We start from the raw sequence: 24,911 nt of genomic DNA on the forward strand, positions 1-24,911 counted from the left end.
ATGTATTTTTGGACACATAAACTCATATAAGAGAGAGCAACAAAAAAAAAAGGGAATGAATTTATTTTCTTTTCAAAATCCAATATAAAGTCTCTTCAACTGGAAACAGTATTGGAAATGTGGGTTTTACATAAAAGGAATCCATGTATTTATGGAGTCACAAAAAACAGCCAAGGTGTGCACCAGTTAAATTTTCAGTAATGCACTATTGAAAAAAATTATGAAAATGTAGAAACATAGCAGTTGTAAATGCTTTGGCATCATCTGATATGAGTGAGGGTTACTTTTCTGACAGTTCTAACTTGATCTTCTGTGGTTTTTTATCATGTATTACCTACATATTTTTCCACATCTTTAAATAAAAATTGCAAAATTCTGTATCTAGTATTTGCACAGTTAACTTCATATTGAGGAAGGTCAAGCTTGGTCTTGTATTTTAAATATACAAAGATAATTATGGTACAAACTTTTAGAAAATAACTTGAACAGCAAAAAATTTTAAAGAAAATTTTTCTGGAGCAATTAATATTGATAGACACAGAGAGAAGAAGTGCTGATTTTGTAGTGGTTTTCCACCTACCCGTTCCCATTCTTCCTTTCCTTCCTCTTTAAACTCAACAATGTAGCCAGTGACTCTAGAGCCACCATCCTTTACTGGTGGAGTCCATTCCAAGTCTACAGAAGACTTTGTCCAATCAGTAACTTTTGGTATAGGAGGGCCAGGTGGGGCTGAAAAATATAATCATAGAGCATAAAGATGTAGTATATGTTCTTGTTTGAATATTTTCAAATTCAGAAAAAAGTAATTTAAAATATTTACCAATAGGATCTCTAGCAAGTGCTGGATCAGATGGCATGCTTGGTGGGCCAACACCAGCCGCATTGATAGCTGACACACGGAACTGATATTCAGAGCCTTCAATAAGGCCTGTAACTTTGTATGAAACCCCCAGGGTCATAGGCTTGATAGGATCTCGGTTAACCCTGGTCCATCTCTTTCCAGTGGTCTCTTTGCGCTCCAACCAGTAACCAGTAATAGGAGAGCCACCATCATGCTCTGGCTCTTCCCAGTTCACTGTCATTGAGTCACGTGTTATACTGCTAACTGTTGGCTTGTCAGGAGGTCCAGGGACAGCTGAGGGAAAAAAATTCACACATGGCTTGTAAAAAATATGCTAAAATTACACAGAAATAGCTAGAGTGCAGAAGAGCTATGCACTCACATGGTTGCCATTGCACTAGGCAATTAGCCATCTGCACAAGATCTCTTTCCTCTTTCAATTTCTCACCCCTATTCAGGTACATATAATTCTGTGAAAAATGAAATGCCTTTCCTCTAAATAAAAAATGTCAAAATTTTTTATTTCTAGCCTTTCTGGATCACTACCTCATTTTAGTGCTCAGCCTAACACTTGCTGTTTTAAGAACCATTTTCTCTTGGCAGCCTAACATTCCTCCTAGGTATGAGCTTTTCTGTATAATTTATCTTTCCAAACTGAAGGTAGGAAATGGATTCTTTATGGTCCAAGACATTAATAATGTCTCCAATACAATAGAATAACTTGAATCTCATCAAATAAAAATTTACTTGTATATTTAAGCATTAAAAATATTGAGATTGTACTTTAATATAACACAAAGAGGGAGAAAAATATTTTAAGCACTACACGTGCTTTTAAGAACCAGGTACTACTGCTAAAACTCTTCAAGCTATTCTAGAAAACTTAGTAAAGAGAGAAAAGAGTAGTGGTATTTAACAGATGCTGTATGCATATCAGCATATGGAAACAACTGACATAACTTGAAAGCTTATTTCTACTTACTGAAAAGGTTTCTTGCTGTTTCTGGCTCACTATCCAAAGGTTCTCCAATACCGTATTTGTTTTGTGCCATAATGCGGAACACGTATTCATGGCCTTCCATCAGCTTGGGAACAGTGAATATGCACTCCTTAGGCTCATTAGTAACAGACACCCATGTCTTCCTATTTGCTTCTCTTTTCTCTATAACATAGTTTGTAATCTTAGAACCACCATCATCTAATGGAGGAAGCCATGATATTGTCATTTTATCAGCCAAAATGGATTCAAATTTAATAGGTCCTACTGGAGGTCCGGGACGACCTAAAAGATACATTTTAAGAAAGAAGAATTAATCAAGTATCAAATGAATGCTATCAATTAATGTAATAATTGTAAGAGTTCTTGATACGTACCCAGAACATTCAGCCGCATCTCCTTTGAAGCAGTTCCCAGGTTGTTTACAGCTGTTATAGTATATAAGCCTGTATCATTTCTGCGAGACTGTTGGATCAATAAAGTGCAAGTATCTTCATCAACAATCTTGTTGACATGTTGATCATACACCACTGGTGATTTGTCATCTGGTTTCTTTGGAGGAGCTTTTAGCCATGTTAATGTGGGGAAGGGTACACCCTTTATCTTGGCCACAATTTTGACATCTGTTCCTTCTTCAACTTCCATAAATTCTTTGAGCTCAATAGACGGTGGACCTACAACAAAATGTTAAAAAAATAGCATACAAAAATACTTCACAATTTTAAAATGGTATTTGCATTTACTAGTATTGCTACTTACATGTCTGGTCTTTGACAACAAGTGGGCCAACAGTGGCTGAAGGTCTGCTAGGACCTGCTATATTTACAGCTTTGACTCTGAATTCGTATTCTCCACCTTCTACAAGATCCTCAACAGTAAACTTTGTTTCTTCCACATCACGTCTGTTGCATTGCTTCCAAGACTCTTTCACTTCTCCAGTACGATCCCAGCGGAGACACTCAACATTATAATGCGTAACAGGAGCTCCGCCATCATTCTTTGGTGGTTTCCATGTCAGGCTCACTGTGTTCTTGGTTACAAGGCCAATCTTCAGTTTAATAGGCGGATCAGGAGGATCTTCGCAACCAAAACAGAAGAGTGAATAAATCCACCATACAGCACCATGTGGTTTTAAAGGATTTGTTTGACTTTGATTTTACTTACGGATTGGATCCCTGGCTGTGGTCCGCTGGATGGTTTCTGCAGGAGGGCCAACTCCAAAACGGTTTTCTGCACGTACCCGGAAGAAATATTCTTGGCCAGTTATGAGATCAGGTACAACAAAGGAAGTACTGCCACAATTTGGATTGACTTTAGTCCAGGCCTTCCCATCAATATTTCTCTTCTCTATAACATAGCCTCTGATTCTATCTCCACCATCATCATCTGGCATCTTCCATGAGAGTTTACAGCTACCTCTTGTGATATCACTTACTTTAAGGTCTTTTGGTGGGCCAGGGACATCTATTAAGGTAAAAGCACAACAGACACAATTTTACATAAGTATATAGAAAAATAAAACTAAACCCTAACATCTGGATACTTTAATATATGCAAGCCATACCAAGCACATTAACTCTGACATGCACTGTCTTTTGTCCTGCTTTATTCTTTGCTGTAATACTGTATCGACCAGAGTGACTTCTGTTGCAGTCAGGGATGATAATCTCTGAACGTGTATCAGTTGCTTCCACCTGCATATTATAAGGACAAAAAGAAGTTACAGAGCAACCTTGAATATTTATGTTTCAAAAATGCAACAATACTAAGGTTAAAAAAATTGCTCGCTTTACCTGAGCTTCTTCGGGTACATTATGACCTCCCTCCTACAAAAAAATGGAAATAATATAAATGTAAAAGGGAATAGGCTTAAATGTCTAGAGAGAGGTGTAGGAAAAAAAAACTATTACTTTTACTAACCTTTGCTGCTGTTTTTGCTTTTCCTTCATACTCCCAAAATGTTTTTGGAACTGGACGACCCTTGATAACAGCTGGGATTTTAATTGTTGTGCCAGCACGACAAGAGAGCAAATCCTGTGCTCCAAGATCAAGGAAGATTTCTGGTTCCTCTGCAAAAATATTTAAATGTATGAATTTTAAGAACTACTGAAAGCAAAATTCCATCATCACTGAGCTGAAATACCCCAGAAACATGTGGAATGCATGTTCATGTGAGAAAGGCTGAACATACAAAAAGGAAATTGGCAAGTATACAAATAGAAAAATTCGTTGCTGTAAATTTTTTATAAAATAAACAGTATTTCATTAGTATGTCTGTAGGTGCTCATCAGTTTCCTGATGGAGCATTGCCTGGGAATGGACATAATAGTGACAGTTCAAACCTGTGTGTCGGTCTTTTGCTACATTCTTGTATATAATTGTTTATTCTGTTTTGGCTTTGGCTTGCTTGGCATCCTTTTTGAACATTCATAACAGTAAGTGGCATTTACATAAAAATACCTAAATCAGTTCTCAGAACTCTTACCTAGAATATCTTGGACAGGTATCTCTGATGTTGCAGGACTTGGTTCTGATTCTCCAGCAGCATTTACAGCTTTCACCCTAAATCGGTATTTTCTGAGCTCTTTCAAGTTGGGAATAACACACTCGCAAGTAGGAAAGAGTTTGTCTCCTTCATTCACTTTCTTCCAATCAGTACTACCTTCATCTTGCATTTCAACAATATATCCTTTTATAGGACTCCCACCATCCTTTTGAGGAGGCTTCCATGCAAGTGCTACAGATGATTTGGTTTTGTCTTTGACCTCTGGGCATGATGGTGGACCAGGCACAACTGGTAAAACAAGAGCAAGTAAAAATTACTTGAGTGTTAGTGTCTTCCTGTATTTTTCTAGTTAGGTTTCTAGAAGAATGCAAGTATTTTCATTTCTTTGCCTGTATATAGAGTGTAAATCTTGGAATGTGCATACTAATTACACAGATTCCCCATGTTAGCAAGGGATACTTAAGGTACAAGGCATAAAGATTGAACTGTTTAACAGTAAAGTAAAAGGGTAATATAGAAATATCATTCTGAACTGAAGTTTATTTGGCAATGCCTACCCTGGGTTATCACAGTATTAGGTACATACAAGAGGTAAAAAATTAAAATTAAAGCTAATTATTTTTACATTTTTAAAATCAGAAACTTTGTGTCAATATATTCTTATATTGACATATTCTTAGGTTTAATGTGAAAGCCTTTGATTAATGTTAGTACATTAATACTTCATTATTAATAATTTTCATTAATAAATTTTTAAAAAGTCATAGAAACACATTTTTTGTTCTGCTGTGATACAGTCCTCTAACACAATCATACAAATAATACACTTACATATAGGATCTGCTGCCAAAGCTGGATCTGATGGTTCACTAGGAGGGCCAATTCCAGCAAGATTTTCAGCCATAACTCTAAACTGGTATTCAACACCTTCAGCCAAACGAAGCACATTGTGCTCTAGACCTTTTACTGATGGTTTTGTTACTGGAGCCCTGTTGACACGTGCCCAGTAGACACCTCCCACCTCTCTCTTTTCCAACCAATAGCCAGTTATTGGGCTGCCACCATTGTCCAAAGGAGGCTCCCAAGTCACCAGCATAGATGATCTGGTGCGATCCAAAATTTTTGGCTTTCCAGGAGGTCCAGGAAGACCATAGGGATCCTTAATGACAACTTTTTCTGAGAGGCATTCATCACTTATTCCATATTTGTTTACAGCCCGGACCCTAAATTGGTATTTTTCATTTGTTGCAAGATTCCATACCTGAAAAAGAGGATTTAAATCAATACTTGGCTACTTTCAGAATCAACTTATTTGGAATTAAGTGTAAGTTTTGAATTTAAATTTTATCTTGTAGTCTGACTGATATACCTATGTTAATGTACTACACAGTTCTATGTGATGTCCTAAGCATACTCTTATTTCATGTGCATAGGAGTGAACATGAATGTTTGGTCTTGCAGTCAGTAAAAAAGTGGATAATTCTGGAAAATAGAAAGGAAGGTGTTTTCTCTCTAGCTCAGCTAAGGTTAAGTAGTAAAATGAACAATTTCTTTTGTCACATGAGGGATAACACAGATACATAGATGGGAAACATTCATCCAGTAATTCTGGAGTCTAAATGGAGCATGAGCACAGATACCTATGCAGTTTCCATTAAATATGTAATAATTTTATTTTTAATGCATAATAAAGTATGTAATAAAGATATTTTATAAATTACCCCAAATCTTCTCTCAACAGCGCCTTTGGAGACTTCTTCCCACTCAGATTTCTTCTTACTAGCATCACGTTTTTCAATAATGTAATGGGTAATTTCACTACCACCATTGTCAAGAGGTGCATCCCATGTTAGATAGCATGATTCTGCTTTAATATCAGAAACCGCAAGATTTCTTGGTGGAGAAGGGCGATCTGTATGAAACAATAGAGCATGGAACTACATTAAAAAGCAGGCAAAGGTATTTTATTAGCTGTCATTTTATTAAAATGCTGCATCCTTACCATACACTTCGACATGCACATTGCGGAATGCAGTGCCAAGACGATTGGTAGCTCTCACAGTGTAAGTGCCTTTATCATCCCTCACTGCTGCAGGAAGGATGAGTTCGGTTTTTGCCTCAGTTCTAGATACTTCTTCCTTGGTTATCTTAAGTGCATTGGACGTTTGGTCAATTAAAACTTCATTCTTGTCCCATTCAATCTTCGGCATTGGCAGGCCTGTTACATCAGCAGGAATGTTAACTGGCTCTCCTGCCTTGACTTTGATAGTATCTCCTCTCACGGCCAAACGCAATGTAACAGTTGGAGGCACTGAAAAGAAGGAAAGTGACAGAGTGAACATGGAGATGAAACAGAGAAAGTGCTTGAAGTGTTCTAAAGATATTTATATGGATTTCTTTAAAGTTCATATACCTTCATCATCTTGTATAACTACATTGAGGGGCAGTGATGGCTCACTTTCTCCAATCTCATTGACAGCTTTCACACGGAATTCATACATATGAAGTTCATCAAGTTTTTCAACAAGAAGAGATGTTTTTGGACAGAGCCTTGCATTAACTCTTTCATAATCTTTTGAATCATGTCTCCTCTTCTCAACAATATATCCTAAGATGGGACTACCACCATCACTGCGTGGAGGCTTCCAGTCAAGTGTAATGGATGACTTCGTCCTCTCTGTGTACATGAACCTCTCAGGTGCTGTTGGAGGACCTATTAACACAGAAAAATTACAATAAGAAAAAATTAAAACATCAGAGAATTTTAAATCATAAGAATGCAGTCGCTCTGGCCTTTTAAAATCATAGTTTTTACACACAAAGGATCTGAGTATGATTATGGCTTGCATAAAGTTTCTCATGTATGTGGAGAAAAAGGTAATAAGTAGTGTCTCAGTAGGCACCAGTATTTTGCTGGTAAAAAAAATGTAAAGAACCACACTAGCTTCAGAGAACTGCTTCAGAAACCTGACTGAAGTAATGAAGCTAAAGTAGATGCCTATCCATGTAGTTGAAAAATAAACACATTTTCTGTATAGAAGGAAAGACAAAAATATTGTCTAATTAATCTGACAATAATTTTTTTTTCTTTTTAAAAACCCTGTAAAATGAGTCATCTTACCTAATGGATCAACTGCAAGAATGGGTCCTATTTCCACAGCTGGACCAGTACCAAATTTGTTCTTGGCACTAACACGGAATTTATACTCCTGCCCTTCAATTAGACCTGTAATATCACATTTAGATCTATCTGTGTCTACAGCTAGTCTCCATGTATGCATTTTGGCATCCTTCCTTTCAACAATGAAGCCTATGATATCACTGCCACCATCATCTTCAGGATCAGACCAGTTAAGCAAACACATCTTTCTGTTGGTGACCACTGGCTTTAGGTCAAGGACTGGTCCAGGAACATCTGAAAAACAAAATCAAACAAGTAAGGTAAAGCATATACTGACCAAAAGAAAAGGTTATTTAATTTGAGAAAGTATTTTTCTTACCAAATACTTCTACTCTGGTTCCTGCCGATTTTGAACCACTGCTGTTGGTAGCAGTAATTACATATCTTCCATGGTCTTTTCTCAATGCATTCTTAATGGTTAACTCAGATTTTGTGCCAACATTTTCAATAACAACTCGATCTTTGTCTAATTCCCCCTCGTCTATAGCCCATGAAATGGTGGGAGCAGGACGCCCTGTCACAGTAGCAGGAATTTTAATAGTCTGTCCAGCCATGACCTGAATGCCTGCTTTCACAGAAACATCCAGCTCAACAGTGGGAGGCTCTGTGGAAGAAAGAGAAACAGTTCATTAGTTGAAGGGAGGGATTCAAACCCACCTTTTAAGCAGCTGGACATATCTTAAAAATAATGCAATCGCAATACCTTTAGGTTCTGCAACTGTTGCGGGTTCAGTTTCCCCAGGTGGTCCTTCACCAGCTGCATTGAGTGCAGTAACACGGAGCTTATAGTCTGCACCTTCCCTCACTTCTCCAACAGTAAACTGCAGGACCTTAATGGGTTTTGCTGTGCAGCGTGACCACTCATTTACACCCATCAGTTGTTTGTACACATGGTAACCAGTGATATCTCCACCACCATTATACACAGGAGGTTGCCATTCTAGCTCGATGGAAGTTGCACTTGTATCAGCAATCCTTGGAATCGGGGGACCAGGTGGCACTATAAATGAATAAATAAATAAACAAATAAGTGTAAATCAAAGTTAAAGGCTATGAATCCTATCTTGTCAACTGTCTGCTATTAGCTTCTGCTAAGCCACTTACTTATTGGGTCTTGTGCAGTTTTTGGATCTGATGGTGGACTAAATTTACCAGGGCCGGCTGCATTTTCAGCACACACTCTAAAGATGTAAGTTAAACCTTCCAACAGTCCTTCAACTTTTACTTCCAGAGCATTCACAAGGTTCCTGTTGACCCGAGCCCAATGAGTACTATTGATTTCACGTTTTTCAATCCAGTATCCTATGATAGGGCTCCCATTATCTTTTGGTTCATTCCACTTAACCAGCATACTGTTGCTGGTTACATCTTCCACATCAGGCTTGTTAGGTGCATCTGGTGGAGCTGAAAAACAAAAAGGTGTTTTTTGCCATCATTGCTGTCTCTTCAGAGCTTACTCAAAGCTAAGAGAGAACTAAGATATAAGAAATTACTAATTTTAATTCATAGTTTTTCTTCTCTTAGAACCTTTGATTCCTAACGGTGATCAGTAAGCAAATCTACAATGGTTCTCTTTTTTGGTAAGAATACTAGCCTATGAAGCACAGAGAATGTCACTGTTCAGATGTTAAGTGTTTTAAGGGTAAAGTTTTATGACAGTGATCATCATTCTTATGTGTTTACTATTGAAATTAGAGTATTTTTGATAGTTCTCTGTATTTCAATGGTTTAAAATGTGCAACAATTATCACATAGCTCAAATTTCTTCTGGGAAACATATGCACAGATAAAGCTGAGTACTCTAACAGTCTGTTAGAGTTTCACACTTTGTTTTCTGTAAATGTTGTTTTTCAAAATTAAAACTTACAGAAAGGATCTTTAGCTGTCATTGGTTTTGAAACACATGGTGGTCCTGCTCCAACTCTATTTTCAGCAAATACACGGAATAGATACTCTTTTCCTTCAATCAGTTTTGTTACATGGAATTTGCAATGCCTGAGTGTTGAACTGACAGTGACCCAGCCCATTTCAGCTTTTGTATTGTCTTTCTTTTCCAGTACATAGTTTAGGATTTCACTTCCACCATCATCAAGGGGAGGCTCCCATTTGCAAAGGACAGAATTTTTCCTCAAATCTTCAAATACAAAGTTGACTGGTGGCCCAGGTGTATCTGTTAGTAAACCAAGAAAAATTATGAGCACTCAACTTGTGCACTTTTTACCTAATACTCAGAACAACTAGGTGTTTTGAGGACATTCTTTACATACCCAACACATTGACTTCACATGAGGCCTTTGCAACTCCATGATCATTTTCTACTTTAATTGTAAATGTGCCATGGTCAGCTCTAATGGAGTCACGAACTGACAGTATAGACTCTCCTTCCTTGTGGTTGTCAACACTCATACGTTCTGGCAGTGAAAGCTGGAAAGGTTTCTCTTCTTCAGCTTCACCTTTCTTCTTTTTAGGTGCTGTTACTCTCTTCTTTATATCCTCTGGTCTGACAACTTCATCATTCCTCAGCCAAGTAATAGATGGATAGGGTGACCCTGAAATATGTGCCTCAAGTATGATCTCATCACCCCTCTTCACCTCAAGGCCAGACTGTAGGTTTGCAGCAAGGAAGACTTTTGGAGCCTCTGTAATAACAAAGAATGACAAACGGAGTGTAGAATCTTTCAATATGTCTGAGGATGTATGGCAATTAATACAAATGGTCTAATGAACAATTCATACCAATAGGATCCACAGCTTTCACAAAAGGAGTAATCCGAGAAGGCTCACTGATGCCAGCAGCATTCTCAGCACGAGCACGGAACTGATACTCCTTTCCTTCCTCAAGGCCTTTCACCGTGTAAGTTAGTAAGGGTACCAGATAGTCATTGCATCTCTCCCACCTCTCTTTGCCCTTTGCAAGCTTCTCTATTATATAGCCCATAATCTTGCTTCCCCCATCAAACAGGGGTGGTTTCCATGTAAGAGTAACTGATTTTGATGTTGGATTATGGACTTCAAGGTCGACAGGCGGATCTGGGGGCTCTGTGAAAGAGTAGATCAAAAGAGGGATCACATGAGAAAAGAGAGTATGAATATTTTATTTAAAATTAAATTTTTTAAATTATTTAATAGAAAGACAAACTTACGTTTTGGGTCTTCTGCAATGATCGGGTTTCTTAGTTCAAGATAATCACCCCCTCCAATCTTATTGACAGCTTTAACACGGAAGTAATATTCACAGTTTGGAATAAGATCTTTGACTTGCCACGAAAGCTTATTTTCACCAGACATGACTGGGATGTATGTTTTACGACCAGCTTCCCTGCGTTCCAGAACGTAATGCAAAATAGGAGTACCACCATCAAAGTCTGGAGGCTCCCAGGATACTTTGCAAGAATTCTTAGTTACTTCGCTTGCCTTAATGTCTTTACACTGTCCAGGTGGACCTGTTTTAAATAAGAATGAAACAATTAGTTAATTAAATAGATGTGAAAGTGTATTCTTACAAATACGAAATTATATTTAATTTCCTTGCTTTGCAGAAAGCAAAGACCACAAATGTGGGCTACACAGCATCATGTTCCCAAAGATGAAAAATAGTCAGAATTCTTAAATAATTTTTATATTTATATGCTAACTTCTCAAAATAATTGGGCTTTGAGCAGTCACTGAATAGTTAGAGCAACTTGAGGTAAAGTGTTTTTTCATGGTACTTCATAACATCTATCTACATGTGTCTGAGTTGAAGTGATTTGCCCGCCTGGCAGAAACCATATCTTTCTAGCCCTGTCTTCTGTCAGCTGCAGGGCCCAAGTGAAGATAAGCATGTTTCTCAGAATGGAAGAACATAGTTACCTATGACTTTGACATTGACTGAGCCAGTTGTTGATGCCAGCTTGTTCTCCAGTGTGATAGTATAAACACCAGCATCGGCATGAACGCTGTCTATCACTTCAAGCAATGCAGAGGTGTAGTCACTCTTCATTGTTGTTCTGTCACCAGCTTTCAACTCCTTGCCATCTTTGTGCCATGTTATAGTTGGCGATGGAACAGCTCTGAAGGGTATAGGGATACTTAGCTTCTGTCCCTTAACAACAACAATGTCACGAGTTTGCAGATCAATGGTTGGATTACCTGTAAAGGTAAGTTTAATGTTATCAGAAGGTTGCCAAACATCATTCTTTTTTTCAGTTATGCAGATTTGAAAAAATAAAACAGAAAAAGGAATCTATTCTTACAGTCTGGGTCCTTGGCAACAACTTTTTCTGAGATGTCTGATGGCTCACTAGCTCCAACAGCATTGACAGCTCTGACTCTCAGCACATATTCTTTGTCTGGAACAACTCCCTCCTCTACTTTACATTTTAGATCTTTAATTGGACGAGAATTGATTCGCATCCATTTTTCTGTTCCTGCTTCACACATCTCAACATTGTATCCAATAATGGGACTTCCACCATTCTTCTCAGGAGGTTTCCATGCAATGCAAATGTGCTTTCGGCCTGCATCTGTGACATGTAAATCCTGAGGAGGTGAAGGAGGGCCTGCAGAAATGGAAAAGGGTTTCGTGATTTTTCTTCCAGAACAGTACACTGCTTCTAAAATTCGTACACTGTATTATTCTGCTTACTTGTTGGGTCTTCAATATGAACAAGGTCAGTTGGTTCACTGGGATGACCACATCCAGCTTCATTTTCTGCACGGACCTGGAACTGTACATCTGTACCTTCAATGACATCTGTCACTCTGTAATTGCAATCTGGACCAGCTGTCTTCCCAGCTTTTACCCAGCGAGTAGCTAGCTTTTCTTTCTTTTCAATAACGTACCTGAAGAGGTCGGGGAAAATACTATGAGGCATTTGAAATAGGAACACTTCAGACTTCTTCAAGAAAATAGATTAAAAGAGATTAGAATCGTTTAGACAGTGAAAAAGTAAAGAGAATAATGGATAATAGATTCAATGAACTTCATACTTTAGCCACTTAGTCCTAGTAGGTCTCAGACCCTAATAGGGCTGACATCACTGACAGACCCAGGTCTGAGTGTCAATTCTTGAACTTTGTTCTGTGTTTTAGAACTGAACTGAGTTGTGTTCCCAGGTTTTAGAGAGCTGCAGAGGCAAAAGAACCTCCAAGCTCTACTTGTATCTTTGCTAGTTTGGATATCAGTGGTCAATCCATTGAGAATATTTGAAGATTACTTGGCTGTCAAAATTCTGCATAGGACAGGCTATGGGAAAGTAATGCAAATTGAGTGATTTCTGTTTCTTCAGGCAGATCTCTATAGTAGTTTGTTGGTTTAAGATGTGCTTTCTGTGATTGGGAAGGAGTAAAACAGTCTGTTTGAAAAGTGTTATAAAGAAGAAAACGAACTGCAAAGACTCATTTTAGATGAGTGTATACAGTTTGAATGACAAGCAAAGGCAGAAGGAAAATGCAAGCATAATACGTGCTAGATGATTTTAAGTGGCTATTATTTTGCAGGAACTGCAGACTACGGACATGTTATTTTTTTTTTTTTTCGCAGCTCCTTATTATTATATGCTGTTTTGAGGATGTTGACACACATTCACTGTTCAGGCACATTAGGTATTTTATTTGCATAATTTCTACATTTTAAAATCAAACCCTTCATTGCATTGACCACACGGCTTCTCTTAAATTCATCCACATATTTTTAATATAAAATGCTTCAATTTAAAATTTAAATATTTTGAGAGAAACATCTTCACTTGTTAAAAGGTGTTTATCTACAGGAGCCAACACAAACTTAAAATGACCTTACCTTTGAATTGGTCTGCCACCATCATTCTTAGGTGGTTCCCATTTCAAATCAACATGGCCTTTTTTCACTTCAACTATTGTAAGGGCATACGGAGGCCCAGGGGTTGCTAAGGTTAAAAAAAAAAAAAAAAAAAAAAAAAGGCACATATTAGAAGACTATGAATTCGTGACATGTGAGCTACTGACCACTCAGTAAGCAATTCGAAACTTACTGAAAGTATCTTTAGCAAGCACTGAGTCTTCAATTTCACAGTAGTCACTCTGTCCAATCGCATTTTCAGCAGCCACACGGAACACATAGAGTGAGCCTTCAGTCAGTGGGCTTACTGTGTACTTGGTATCTTTCACTGTCGTGTCAACTGTCTGCCAGCCTTTCCGCCTTACATCTCTTTTCTCAACAATGTAGTTGGTAATCGGGGAACCCCCATCTTTTTCTGGTACTGTCCATTTCAGATCTGCTGTGTTTTTAGTAATATTAATAACTTCAAGCCATCGGGGTGGTGAAGGAGGATCTGCAAAATAGGAAAAGAAAAAGTAAACCAGGATGTTGCAATTCTCATGAAAGATCACGGAAGACAGGGGATACACCAAGACTATTAAAACTTTGCATTTCCTGAACTGAAGCAGGGCAGATTTTAGTACTTCATAAGCCTTCTAAGAGTTCATTTAGTACTGACAAAGACAGGCAGACATGGGGCTTTTTAAAAGTCAGAGACTGTATTTGCAGTAGCAGCACATTCTGAAACAGTACTCACAGAGCCTCTCCTTGCACAGCACAGGGTCACTGGGCTCACTGGGCTCACTCTCACCAGCCTTGTTCACAGCTCTCACACGGAAGGAATATTCTTGTTTCTCCATAAGATCTTTGAGGAAGTGTTCAGTTGTTGGAACTCCTTCAGCCACTCTCACCCATTCGTCTGTTCCAGTCTTTAACAGCTCAATGACATAAGATTCAATTTTTGCCCCTCCATCATGTTCTGGCTTTGTCCAGTTCAGGGTAAGGAATGTCTTGCCAATATCTCTCACAGTTGGCTTTCCAGGAGGCCATGGTGGATCTAGACAAGAGTCCAGTATTAATTATGTAATTGAAAACAATTTTTTATTATTGTTGTTGCTAAATTAAACCATTAAAAAAATGTATTTATTGTACCAATTGGATCTTTCACTAAGATTGGCTCTGTTTCCCTGCTTGGTTTTCCAGGTCCTGCAAGATTCTCTGCCAAGACACGGAACTTATACTTCTTCTTATTTGTAAGACCTTTAACTCTGGAAATAAAAATTAAGTTTGATTAAACCAAACCCAGGCATTAATTAGTTTCAAAAAACATTATTCTCTCCCCTTTTCATACCACAGATACCTTAGAAAATCTAAAAATACCCAAATTACTGGTAATGATGTCAACACATTGTTAACATTAAAATGGTGCACCATGACAGAAATGAGTGTTTTGAGAACCATCTTGGATTTTTGCATGTTCCATGGTTTTTAGTGAATAAGACTATCAGGAGAAAAAAAAGCTAAGGATTTTGGTAATTTAAGACTTGGGATGACCATGTCTCTGCCATTTTAGAATATGGTATTATTAAGCACAGGAATTATTGAGCATAACATTTAAAAGAAAAACAAGATGAATAGTTCTTCTGTAAAGATAATCCTCATTAAAACTAATTAAAAAATAAGCCACCAGGGGTAGTCGGATCACAACTTATGGAAACTAGGAAAAAATAAAAACAAAGTAAAACTTATTTTAAAAGCTACTGTTACATTTTTATGTCTCTGTGATCAATTTCACCCTAAAGTGACTATAGTCTTACTTGAATGTTGTATCTTTCACTGGCATTTTGTTGCATTTTATCCATTTATCCTGCTCAGGATCGTATCTTTCAACCCAGTAGCCAGTTATGGGGCTGCCACCATCTTCATCTGGTTCATTCCATGTTAAAGTGACTGAATCTTTAGTAACCTCTGTGGGCTTGAGACCTGTTGGAGGGCCTGGCGGATCTGTATAAATTAATTAAAAAACAAACAAACAAAACCCAAAACCATCAGTCAGAGTTTTTTTTTTCCCTTCCTGTTGAAATACTGCAATAATTTGTAATTAATTTAATTAACTAACCAAATGAATATTTGGCAATGATGGGGCTACACTGTGCTGGTTCCCCAACACCATACATGTTTTCAGCACTGACTCGGAACACATATTCTTTATGAGGAGTTAAATTGGTAGCTCTGAATTTTGTATCTTTAATAGTCGATGACAACTTGTCCCATATTTCACTGTCTGTAGCTCTTTTCTCAAGGACGTAGTTGGTAATTTTAGAACCCCCATCATCTCGTGGAGGATTCCAGGTTAGAAGGCAGGATTCGTTTGTGATTTCTGTTACATCAAATGCAGCTGGTGGACCAGGTTTATCTGTAGAGAACCAGACATGAATGTTAATTTTCTGCTTGCATATCTTGGTACATTACTAATGATTTATATAAAAAACATAAAGTACATGCATACCAAGAACATTAACTTCAACAACAGCAGTAGCACGTCCACTGGTATTTACAGCTTCTATGATATAGGTTCCACTGTCACTCCTCTTGCTGTCTGTAATAGTGACTGTAGAATGATTAGGCTGGCTTTCAATGGTGATTCTGTTGTCAGGTCTCAAAATTTTGTCAGCCTTGGTCCAAGTAACTTGGGGCTCAGGCTTTCCAGTTACTTTAGCTGGCAGCTCAATTTTAGTTCCGGCTTTCACAGTAAGTCCAGCAAGAAGCTTCACATCTAAGAAGATTTCTGGAGCCTCTGATTTAGGAGAGAATGAAAATTTTGTTAGCGAAACAGTATTTCAGAGACTGGTTAAAATAAAGCAGCTATGGCAATTTAGCAAGTGAAGTAGTTACCTTTTGCATCAATGGCCTGAATATCATCAGTTGGCTTACTTGGCCTACTTGCTCCCATTCTGTTCAAAGCCTTAACCCTATAAGCATACCACTCTCCTTCCTTGAGCTTTGTTACTTCCATTCTGTCAAAACAAAGAAAAAAAAATTCAAATATTTAGAGTGGTGAGGATGGCACAATTAGTTAAGAGATTTTATCTACTGTGTCGATTTACTTACTTTGTTTCAATAACAGGCTCCCCACATATCTCCCACTTGTCTGTGCCACGTTGGGATTTTTCTACCAGATAACCCTTAATGCGTGCACCACCATCATATTTGGGAGGCTCCCATGTTAGGAAGATTCCTTTTGATGTTGGATTTCTCCATTTAACATTTTCTGGTGGGTCAGGCACCGCTATTAAAAATTAAAAACATACGGGGTCTTAGAAACCAGTCTAAGGAAGATAATATTATTTTTATATCTTACTTTGAAGAAAATCAGCAAAATTTCAAATATGCTTACTTGCTGGTATTGACATATTTACAGGTTCATCAATATATGCAGGTTCTCCAGGGCCACATTTATTGCACGCAAATACTCTAAATAAATATTCTTTCCCTTGGATGAGGTCAGGTACAGTGAACTCTTGGTCGACAATATGATCCGCAACCTAAAGAGAAGAAAGGTTTCAATGTGTTTTTAAAATTTATTTCCAAAGAGTGATTACAAAAATAAGGCAAAAAACTCAGTAGCACGTGTGAAAATAATAGAGAAATTTAAATGAAAAAGAATGAACTTACTTTGCTCCACGTTTTCCGGCTTACTTCACGTTTTTCAATTATATAGCCAGTAATTGGACTTCCACCATCATCTTCTGGAGGTTCCCATGCAAGCTGCACTGTACTCTTGAGTACTTCTAAAACATTGAGCTCTCTCGGTGCACTTGGACAAGCTAGAAGTCAGAGAAATTGTACTATTTTGTAACTGGTGTTCAGAGATGATCTCTATGTAATGTATCTACCAGAAAGAGGTTTTTTTGAGGAGGGATTTCTAGTTTTTAGTCATATTTTAATGTACTTGGTTGGATGTTGTGAGATTATACATTATTAACCTAATTAGATTTTAACAAGAAAAATGTGGAATGTTACTGCTAAAATATATACATGTTCACTTACCAATGACATTAACATTAATTTCTCCTGTAACAGATGACATAGGGTTTTCTAATGTCAAGTAATAAACTCCCTTGTCTGGGCGTTCACTTGGAGTAATTACAAGTTCTGCAAAGGAGGCCGTGGTCTTCATTTTCACACGATCACCCTCTTCTAAGACTTGGTCACCAAAATACCACGTAGCAGTTGGCACGGGGTATCCAGTGATGGGAACACGGATCTTGATTGGCTCTGGTACAATAACTTCCAGCCCATCCTTAAATGCACTTAGGTCCATTGTAGGTTCAACTGAAAAAAATGGAAAGAGGATTCAATAAATTATTTTGAGATGTTATGAACACGGCTAACGATAATTGTGTTGAGAGGCTGATTCTGTCTGTATGTCAGCCTGCAGGTCTAGCTTGCTGTATTTCAGCCTATCTGGACCTAGCTTTGTCTTATGACTCCCTACCTCTCCTGGCTAAATGTTCTGGGTTTTTTTGAAAATATGTGAGATAGTAAGGGAGATTAGTATTACCATGACATCTAATTTACCTTTTAATGCAAAAACTTTGCATTATTTATATTTTTTTAGGGATCTGCACCTTTCTTTCCTTCTCTTACCTCTCACTTTCCACAAAAGTAGGTCAGGAGACAAAAGGTCATGCCTTGCTCCTCAGGCAAGCTAACATGGCTCTATCTCATAGTACAGATAATTATTTGCAAAATTCATAATGGAGGACAAATAGCTTATGATTTCAAATGTCTAAAGTGACCCAATTATCTGGTGAAAAATACACATATTACCCATAAGATGCACTTTGTATGCCTTATCTGATTAATTGTTTTTTAAAAATGGCATGCGGCTTACCAAAAGTATCATCTGCAGTTAATGGCCCAATAGCCTCTGCTGGGTCAGACACGCCAGCTGCATTTTCTGCTGAGACTCTGTAGTAATAACTGGATCCTTGTTTCAGTCCAGTTACCTAAAATGCACAAACAATCATTTACTACCTCATATTAAAGACGATCTACACATTTTACCTGTTGATTAAGAGAACATTTTACCTTAAAAGTAAGAGCAGGTACTAGTTTTGGGTTACAACGAATCCATTTGTCTGTTCCTTCCTCTCGCCTTTCAATAATATAGCCTAAGATTGGACTTCCTCCATCTTCAAGAGGGGGTTCCCATGTGAGCTGGACTGATGACTTCGTTTGATCTGAGTGCTCAAGGTTAATGGGAGGACTTGGTCTCTCTGAAAAAAAATTTGAGACAAATAGATTTATGCTACTGATAAAGCAGCATGGTTCTGCAAATTAACTGTTTCTATCTCACAGTATGGTTTTTAAAGCCTTTGCACAGCTTTTTCTAAACTGATTTTTTAAATTGAGGTTGCATCCTGACTTCAGAGAAAAAATATTTGCAGTTCTTACTAAACCAAGAGGTAACAAAGGTACTCCTGCAATGGTTGAAGGACAAAAGTAGGGAAAATGTAACTCTACACAGTATTTGCAGCACACATGTTCATCAGTTGAACCTTCCTGCACATGTGGCACCCAAAATGCTCCTGTCTCATAACACAATCATAATTATACATACTTTGCATACTCACCAATTGGGTCCATGATTTTTACTGCACGTGTAGCAGGACTTGGTTTGCCAACTCCAACCATGTTTTGAGCTCTCACTCTGAAGAAATATTCTTCATTTTCCACAACATCAGTCAGGACAGCTGTCAGTTCATCAGCTCCCGTGGTCATAGCTGGCTCCCATCTGATGGTAGCTCTGTTACGCAGTTCAATAACGTAGCCAGTAATCGGGGATCCTCCGTCATCCTCAGGTGGCTCCCAGCTGAGTGTGGCTCCAAACCTGTTCACATCAGTAACTTCTACATTTTGAGGAGGACCAGGAACATCTGCATTTTATTTTAGGAGGAAAAGGTAAAAAGAAGGCATGTAGGTTTTTCCTGTTGTTAGAATTTGTACTGCTTTTTTTTTCACACAACCATGAAACACTGAGTTTTTTGTAACTTCTGCTCACCAAATTTGCTCTTAGCTTCCACAGGCGTGTCTGTTTCCACTGGCTCACCAGTGCCCACTCTGTTGCGTGCACTGACACGGAAGAGGTACTCAACTCCTCCTTTCTGAAGTCCAGTAACAGTGTATTCACAATTTTCAGCACGATCTGTGGCCACAATCCAGGTCTTACGCTTGATATCACGTCTTTCAACGACATAGCCTATGATTTTGCTTCCACCATCACTTTCTGGTTCTTGCCATGCGAGACCAACTTCACCATCATAAGTTTCAGTGACTTCCAAGTTTCTAACTGGACCTGGAACATCTATTAAAGATATGACAATACTTCAGGGCATTGCATCGATTGTCTTCCCTCTGGCTAGAGAAGAGGAGTCTGAGGGAAGACCTCAATATGATCTACAGCTTTCCCATGAGGGGAAGCAGAGGGCTTCCCCCTCAATAAAGGCTTTTTACTCTGTGAAATAATGGTAAGCAAGGTTTTAATAATACGAGTACTCACCAATGACCTCTACATTGATGAATGCTTCTGCCTGGCCATGTTTGTTTCGAAGCACAATCCTGTACCTTCCCTTATCTGATTTCTTTGCTTCATAAATTTTGAAGGTAGTGCAGTCAGTTGTTGTATCAACAGTTGTTGTGGGCAGACTTTCCCCTGCTTTAAACCATTCCGCTTCTGCTCTTGGGTAGGCATCATATGGGACAGTCATAGTTAAAGGTTTCCCAACATCAACCACAAGGTTTTGATCACCAGTCTTGATTTTAGGTGCAGCTAAGAAAGATGAATGTGAAAAGTCCATTACTTGCATATATATGTATACAAAAATTGATATACTTGTGCAGTCAGCAAAGAAGCTGACACAGAAAAGTGTAAGGAGCTGCTGTGTAAACTCTAAAGAAATCTTTCATATACTTGTAGGACAACTCCAGAGAAAGAAATACAGGCTGGTTGGTATGTACTGTGTCCTCCTAAAAAACCAGGAAAGAAGGAGTTGCTTTTTGAGAACTAATTTAACTACTCTGTAAAACAGACAAATTAGGAATTATATGTCTAATATGACTTAAATAAGTAGGCCAAATAATTTTCATTGTTTTTGAATGACTTAATTAAGAGCTTAAAGCTCCTTTAATCTTAAATCTTGCTCTTTGGCATATACACATTGAAAAGTGATGGGTTTTCCTCAACAGCTGGCTCAGCATGGTTTAATAAAAAATGTTTGTTGTGTAAATTCATATTCACATAGTTTAACAGACTTGTTAAACAATCCTCAAATAGTTTAACACTTTTCTCAGGCTGATTGTGTATTCATTTTAGTTCAAATCCTTGAAAGAGCAAAAATCAATTTAGTTAAACTAAGTTAATGAATCTAAGACTTTATACAAGGAGCACAAAACAAGAAACTTACCAGCTAATTCAAGCTTTGCTCTAGCTTCCTTGTCTTTGGCGATAAATCTGTATTCCCCTTGGTCACGGGGCTTTATGTCACACACCTGCAGCCTGTGGACCTTTCCTTCACTCATCATCTGATGTTTGTCACCTTGGATGATAATCATGTTGTTCCTCAACCACTTTACCTCCACACCATCTTTGTTCAACTCAGCCATGAAGATGACATCTGCACCAGGAGCTTCATAAATATCTTGTGGTGGTCGAATAATCTCAACAGGGATTTCTGAAAGAAATGTTAATTTATTCGGTGTTATTTGTTTATTGTTTATACTATTATGAAATAATGTTGAAACAAATCCCATCAAATTTTACACATACCTTCAACAAAAAGTCTTGCCCTAGATCTCCTGTCATCTACTCCACAGGAATATTCACACTCATCGTCTAGTCTACAGTCTTTTATGATTAATCTGTGCAGATTTCCATCTTTTTCAAACTGGTATCTTTATGGAGGAGAAAAATAGACAGTATTTTAGTTTCTAGACAAAGCAATAAAGTAAAACAAGCATATTTAGCACATTCAGAAGCATAATAAAATGTGCATACTTTTTGCCTTCTTTGATTTCTCTTCCATTTCTGTACCATTTTACACTGACTTTTTCTTTGGAAAGCTGGCATGTAAAGACAGCATCATCAAATTCAGTGACAGTCTGGTCCTGAAGATGTTCAGTGAAGTCTGCTGGTGCTTCTGTGATGAGAAGCTCTGCAACTGATTTGTCTTGTCCAGCAGTAACAGTGTATTCACCTTCATCTACAAACCCACAATCTTTAATGATCAATGAGTGCTTGAATTTATCAATTTTGTACAAAATGCGCCTGTCAAATGTGATCTCTTCTCCATTCTTTGTCCATTTGAGAGTTGCATTAAGGCGATTGACTTTGCACCAGAATGTGACAGTTTTCTTTTCCGTCGTCTCAATGTCTTCAAGGGGCTCAACAATTCTGAGATCCTCCTCTGTTATGACAAAAAAGCAAACATTTTTACATCCTCATAAAAAGCTGAATGTAAATGATGAAATGATTTTAATGCAGTGCAAGTTATTTACCTAATACTTTTAAGTCAGCAGAGCTTTTAACGTGTTCACCTCTCTGGTTTGTCAAGGAGATGGTGTAGGTAGCTTGATCTTTCAACTCTGCATCTCTGATTCTGAGAGTGTAGACTACACCCTTCTGAACAATAATGTACTTTGCACTATCAAATATTGCCTCATCATTTTTGTACCACTTCTCTTTGGCACCTTCTTTATTGACTTCACAGTTGAAGATAATTTCTTGGCACTCAGTAACTTCTTGGTCCTTAAGAGGAGTTATAATCTTGAGTTTTTCTGAAAGAGAGAAAACAGAAGAAATAGGACATCATGTAGTATAAAGAATGCAACAAAACAAGCACCTACACATTGATAAAATAAAGCTTACCAATCACAGCTAAGTGTGCTGTAGCTTTAGCTTCACCAACCATGACAGTATACATTCCTGTATCTCCTAGAACAGATTCTTTAACCACAAGCATTCTCTTTTTGCCATCTGAAATGATGTCGTACTTATCACCAGGCTCCAGGACTGTGTCACCCCTCAGCCACTGTACTGTAATGGCTTCTTTGGATACTGAACAGACAAATTCAGCTTTTTCTCCTTCAAGCACCTCAAGGTTTTGCGGTCTGGTAAGAAATTCTGCTGCAAGTTCTGAAAGAAAACATTTTTGTAGATATATATATTACTTTTTACTTGTGAACGGAATAAACCAAGTTGTGTATTATTACTGATTTTCAAATATTTTAATTTTTTTTTTCCAGGATACAAGCCCACCAAAGGAGCACTCTTACCATGTACAGTAAGTTTTCCTGTTGTACTAGAGCTTGGGAGCTTGCAAGTGTACTTCGCAGCATCTTCAGGATGAGCGTTATGTATAACAAGAATTCTCTTTCTACCATCAGAAATGTGTTCAAATCTACCACCATCAGGCACCTCTTCATCTCCTTTAAGCCAAGTAACTTCAGCATTAGGCTTTGAAACTTCACAGATCAGTTTTACAGTGTCGTTTTCATTTACTTCAAGATCAGGAAGATTTTTTGTGAAAACAGCCTCTTCCTCTGCAAAAAGAATTTCAAAAGATGATTAAAGCCTGCCATTAAAAAATCCCCCTCTCACATTTTTATTGATCACATATTAGATTCTAAAACACTGTGTTTACCTATCACTGTAAGTAGGCCAGAAGTTCGAGCTGTTTTTGCTTCACAGGAATATTCAGCTTCATCATCAAAGACACATTTACTGATGACAAGAATGTGTTCTGCACCTTTAGAAATTATGTCATATTTTTTGCCTTTTCTAATTTCCATGCCATCCTTAAACCACTTCACCTGTTCCAGAACAAGTTAACACGGGTTTTAACATCATCATAGATTTCAGTGTGTTCTTTTATAGCAATACAACAAAATTTTCCCCTCTAGCTGGAGGAGTTACTGAGATTAAAGTGTCACTACGGACCTTGACATTTGGACGAGAAATTTCACACTCAAACCGAGCAGATTCTTTTTCTTTAACCTCAAGGTCAGTCAGGGGTTTCAGGAAGTCGACACGAATAGCTGTAAGAGAACAGAAAATTGTTAGAAGAGGAAAGTCTATGCTAGAGAAGTAAAAAAATGCCAACATTGATACTACTGCCAGTCATAGACACAAGTACATTGCCTTTACAAAACCCAGACATTTTGGAGAAAACTGTGAATTACTCACGCTCCACATTGAGAAAACATGATGTCTTAAAATCCTTAGCATCACAGGAATATGTTTTTGCATCATCCAGTGTGCAGCCGCGGATGATGAGTTTTCTGACCCTGCCATCAGAAATGATATCGTACTTCTTCGATTTGTGAATTTCTTCTCCATTTTTGAACCATTTAACTTTTGCATTTTCCCTGGAAACTTCACATTCCAGTACTGCAGTGGCTTCCTCTTCAACAGTCTGGTCCTCAAGTGGTTTAGTAAATTCAACTGGGGGTTCTAAAAGAAACAGATATATTTTTGATGGAAGATATCTAAATTACAGCCAGTCTTCTGCTTGCATAGAACTTTAGAATCCCTTGCTGTTTACTAATTTTCCTTGACTGAATAACCAAAAAGGCTCTTAGCTGTCCCTATTGAAGGTTTCTTAAAACATTTTTTATTTTTAATACACAGACATTTTTTGTTAATTCATGTTAATTCCTAATTTTCAGCCTACTGTAAGATTAGACTGAATGACATCCTTGTCCATGGGGTTTTTAATTAAAAATCATCAAAAAGCCTTGCAACTCAATTCCTTTAGCTGAACCATACCCATGTAATCTCAGTGACTCTAAACTTACACTGTGAACTTAGAGAATGCTTAGGGGTTTTTTTCAATTTTTCAATGCATTACTGGATCAGTGTGTGCAGTTCTTTTCCTTCTCAATGATAACACAGCCTGTGAGCAGTACAAGTGGGTGTACAGACAATGTTATGTTGTCCCTTGACTGATGGTGCACCTGTACTCTCACAGGTTTCTGGATATCAAAAAGAAAAAGCCACTGGGAGCCACAAGGGCTGGTATCCGTGGGTCCTCTTGCAACCAATTGAATGTTCAAGACTGCAGCAAAGCCCTGGAAGTCCTAACAAACTGGTTTATCTCCCAGATTTTAACCATTTCCAGTGTTTTCCCTAGTTCAGCTCTTCTGTGAAGTGCAGAGACTTAAGTAGGTGGCTTTTTTAATATGGAAAGTTACCTACCAGTTGAATATTGTATATATGATCCCACTCTTTGATAAATAGTGTGCATCAGCTTCCTATTCCAGGATGAATCATGAATGGAACATTAATGCTGATCATGGTTTAACTAAAATGACTGACTTACCTTTCACAAAAAGATTTGCTTGAGTTCTGAAATCTTTCGCTGTCAGTGATACCTCTCCTGCATCTGTTAACTTGACGTCTCTGAGAATAAGTGTGTGAACTCTCCCCTCAGTGCGGGTCACCACCTTGCAAAATACATAAAAACCCCGCTGTGAACATCTACAACAAGCATTTAAGAAATATTTCATGAAATAGCATGCTATTTATGATTTGTAGAGTTTGGTTGT

At 37.9% G+C, this 24,911-nt stretch overlaps 1 protein-coding gene across 4 annotated transcripts in view; it reads right to left on the reverse strand.

Moving 5' to 3' along the window:
• The window catches only part of TTN (titin), a 236,211-nt gene that overhangs the window by 65,092 nt on the left and 146,208 nt on the right, over positions 1-24,911 (reverse strand). For all 4 annotated transcript variants that reach the window (XM_041473527.1, XM_041473526.1, XM_041473525.1 and 1 more), the window contains 52 exons: positions 24,686-24,809; positions 23,551-23,817; positions 23,305-23,402; positions 23,009-23,177; positions 22,641-22,907; positions 22,234-22,500; positions 21,864-22,142; positions 21,364-21,772; positions 21,136-21,260; positions 20,774-21,040; positions 19,870-20,139; positions 19,372-19,674; positions 18,944-19,246; positions 18,399-18,586; positions 18,202-18,316; positions 17,355-17,639; positions 16,980-17,131; positions 16,702-16,849; positions 16,416-16,593; positions 16,200-16,321; positions 15,814-16,101; positions 15,424-15,720; positions 15,122-15,308; positions 14,457-14,572; positions 14,062-14,361; positions 13,519-13,818; positions 13,308-13,413; positions 12,153-12,349; positions 11,761-12,066; positions 11,378-11,656; positions 10,669-10,968; positions 10,262-10,564; positions 9,793-10,164; positions 9,393-9,695; positions 8,630-8,929; positions 8,229-8,525; positions 7,845-8,129; positions 7,466-7,759; positions 6,758-7,057; positions 6,347-6,655; positions 6,066-6,256; positions 5,176-5,605; positions 4,324-4,632; positions 3,759-3,907; positions 3,632-3,664; positions 3,403-3,532; positions 3,003-3,302; positions 2,598-2,915; positions 2,216-2,512; positions 1,824-2,123; positions 821-1,135; positions 581-729 (listed from right to left, as the gene is read on the reverse strand). In XM_041473527.1, coding sequence (XP_041329461.1) covers positions 581-729; positions 821-1,135; positions 1,824-2,123; positions 2,216-2,512; positions 2,598-2,915; positions 3,003-3,302; positions 3,403-3,532; positions 3,632-3,664; positions 3,759-3,907; positions 4,324-4,632; positions 5,176-5,605; positions 6,066-6,256; positions 6,347-6,655; positions 6,758-7,057; positions 7,466-7,759; positions 7,845-8,129; positions 8,229-8,525; positions 8,630-8,929; positions 9,393-9,695; positions 9,793-10,164; positions 10,262-10,564; positions 10,669-10,968; positions 11,378-11,656; positions 11,761-12,066; positions 12,153-12,349; positions 13,308-13,413; positions 13,519-13,818; positions 14,062-14,361; positions 14,457-14,572; positions 15,122-15,308; positions 15,424-15,720; positions 15,814-16,101; positions 16,200-16,321; positions 16,416-16,593; positions 16,702-16,849; positions 16,980-17,131; positions 17,355-17,639; positions 18,202-18,316; positions 18,399-18,586; positions 18,944-19,246; positions 19,372-19,674; positions 19,870-20,139; positions 20,774-21,040; positions 21,136-21,260; positions 21,364-21,772; positions 21,864-22,142; positions 22,234-22,500; positions 22,641-22,907; positions 23,009-23,177; positions 23,305-23,402; positions 23,551-23,817; positions 24,686-24,809 — 12,696 coding nt within the window. The remainder of the gene's footprint in view (positions 1-580; positions 730-820; positions 1,136-1,823; positions 2,124-2,215; positions 2,513-2,597; positions 2,916-3,002; positions 3,303-3,402; positions 3,533-3,631; positions 3,665-3,758; positions 3,908-4,323; positions 4,633-5,175; positions 5,606-6,065; positions 6,257-6,346; positions 6,656-6,757; positions 7,058-7,465; positions 7,760-7,844; positions 8,130-8,228; positions 8,526-8,629; positions 8,930-9,392; positions 9,696-9,792; positions 10,165-10,261; positions 10,565-10,668; positions 10,969-11,377; positions 11,657-11,760; positions 12,067-12,152; positions 12,350-13,307; positions 13,414-13,518; positions 13,819-14,061; positions 14,362-14,456; positions 14,573-15,121; positions 15,309-15,423; positions 15,721-15,813; positions 16,102-16,199; positions 16,322-16,415; positions 16,594-16,701; positions 16,850-16,979; positions 17,132-17,354; positions 17,640-18,201; positions 18,317-18,398; positions 18,587-18,943; positions 19,247-19,371; positions 19,675-19,869; positions 20,140-20,773; positions 21,041-21,135; positions 21,261-21,363; positions 21,773-21,863; positions 22,143-22,233; positions 22,501-22,640; positions 22,908-23,008; positions 23,178-23,304; positions 23,403-23,550; positions 23,818-24,685; positions 24,810-24,911) is intronic.

This window comes from Pyrgilauda ruficollis, unplaced genomic scaffold (assembly GCF_017590135.1).
Source record: "Pyrgilauda ruficollis isolate IOZ18807 unplaced genomic scaffold, ASM1759013v1 scaffold3, whole genome shotgun sequence".
Taxonomy (NCBI): domain Eukaryota; kingdom Metazoa; phylum Chordata; class Aves; order Passeriformes; family Passeridae; genus Pyrgilauda; species Pyrgilauda ruficollis.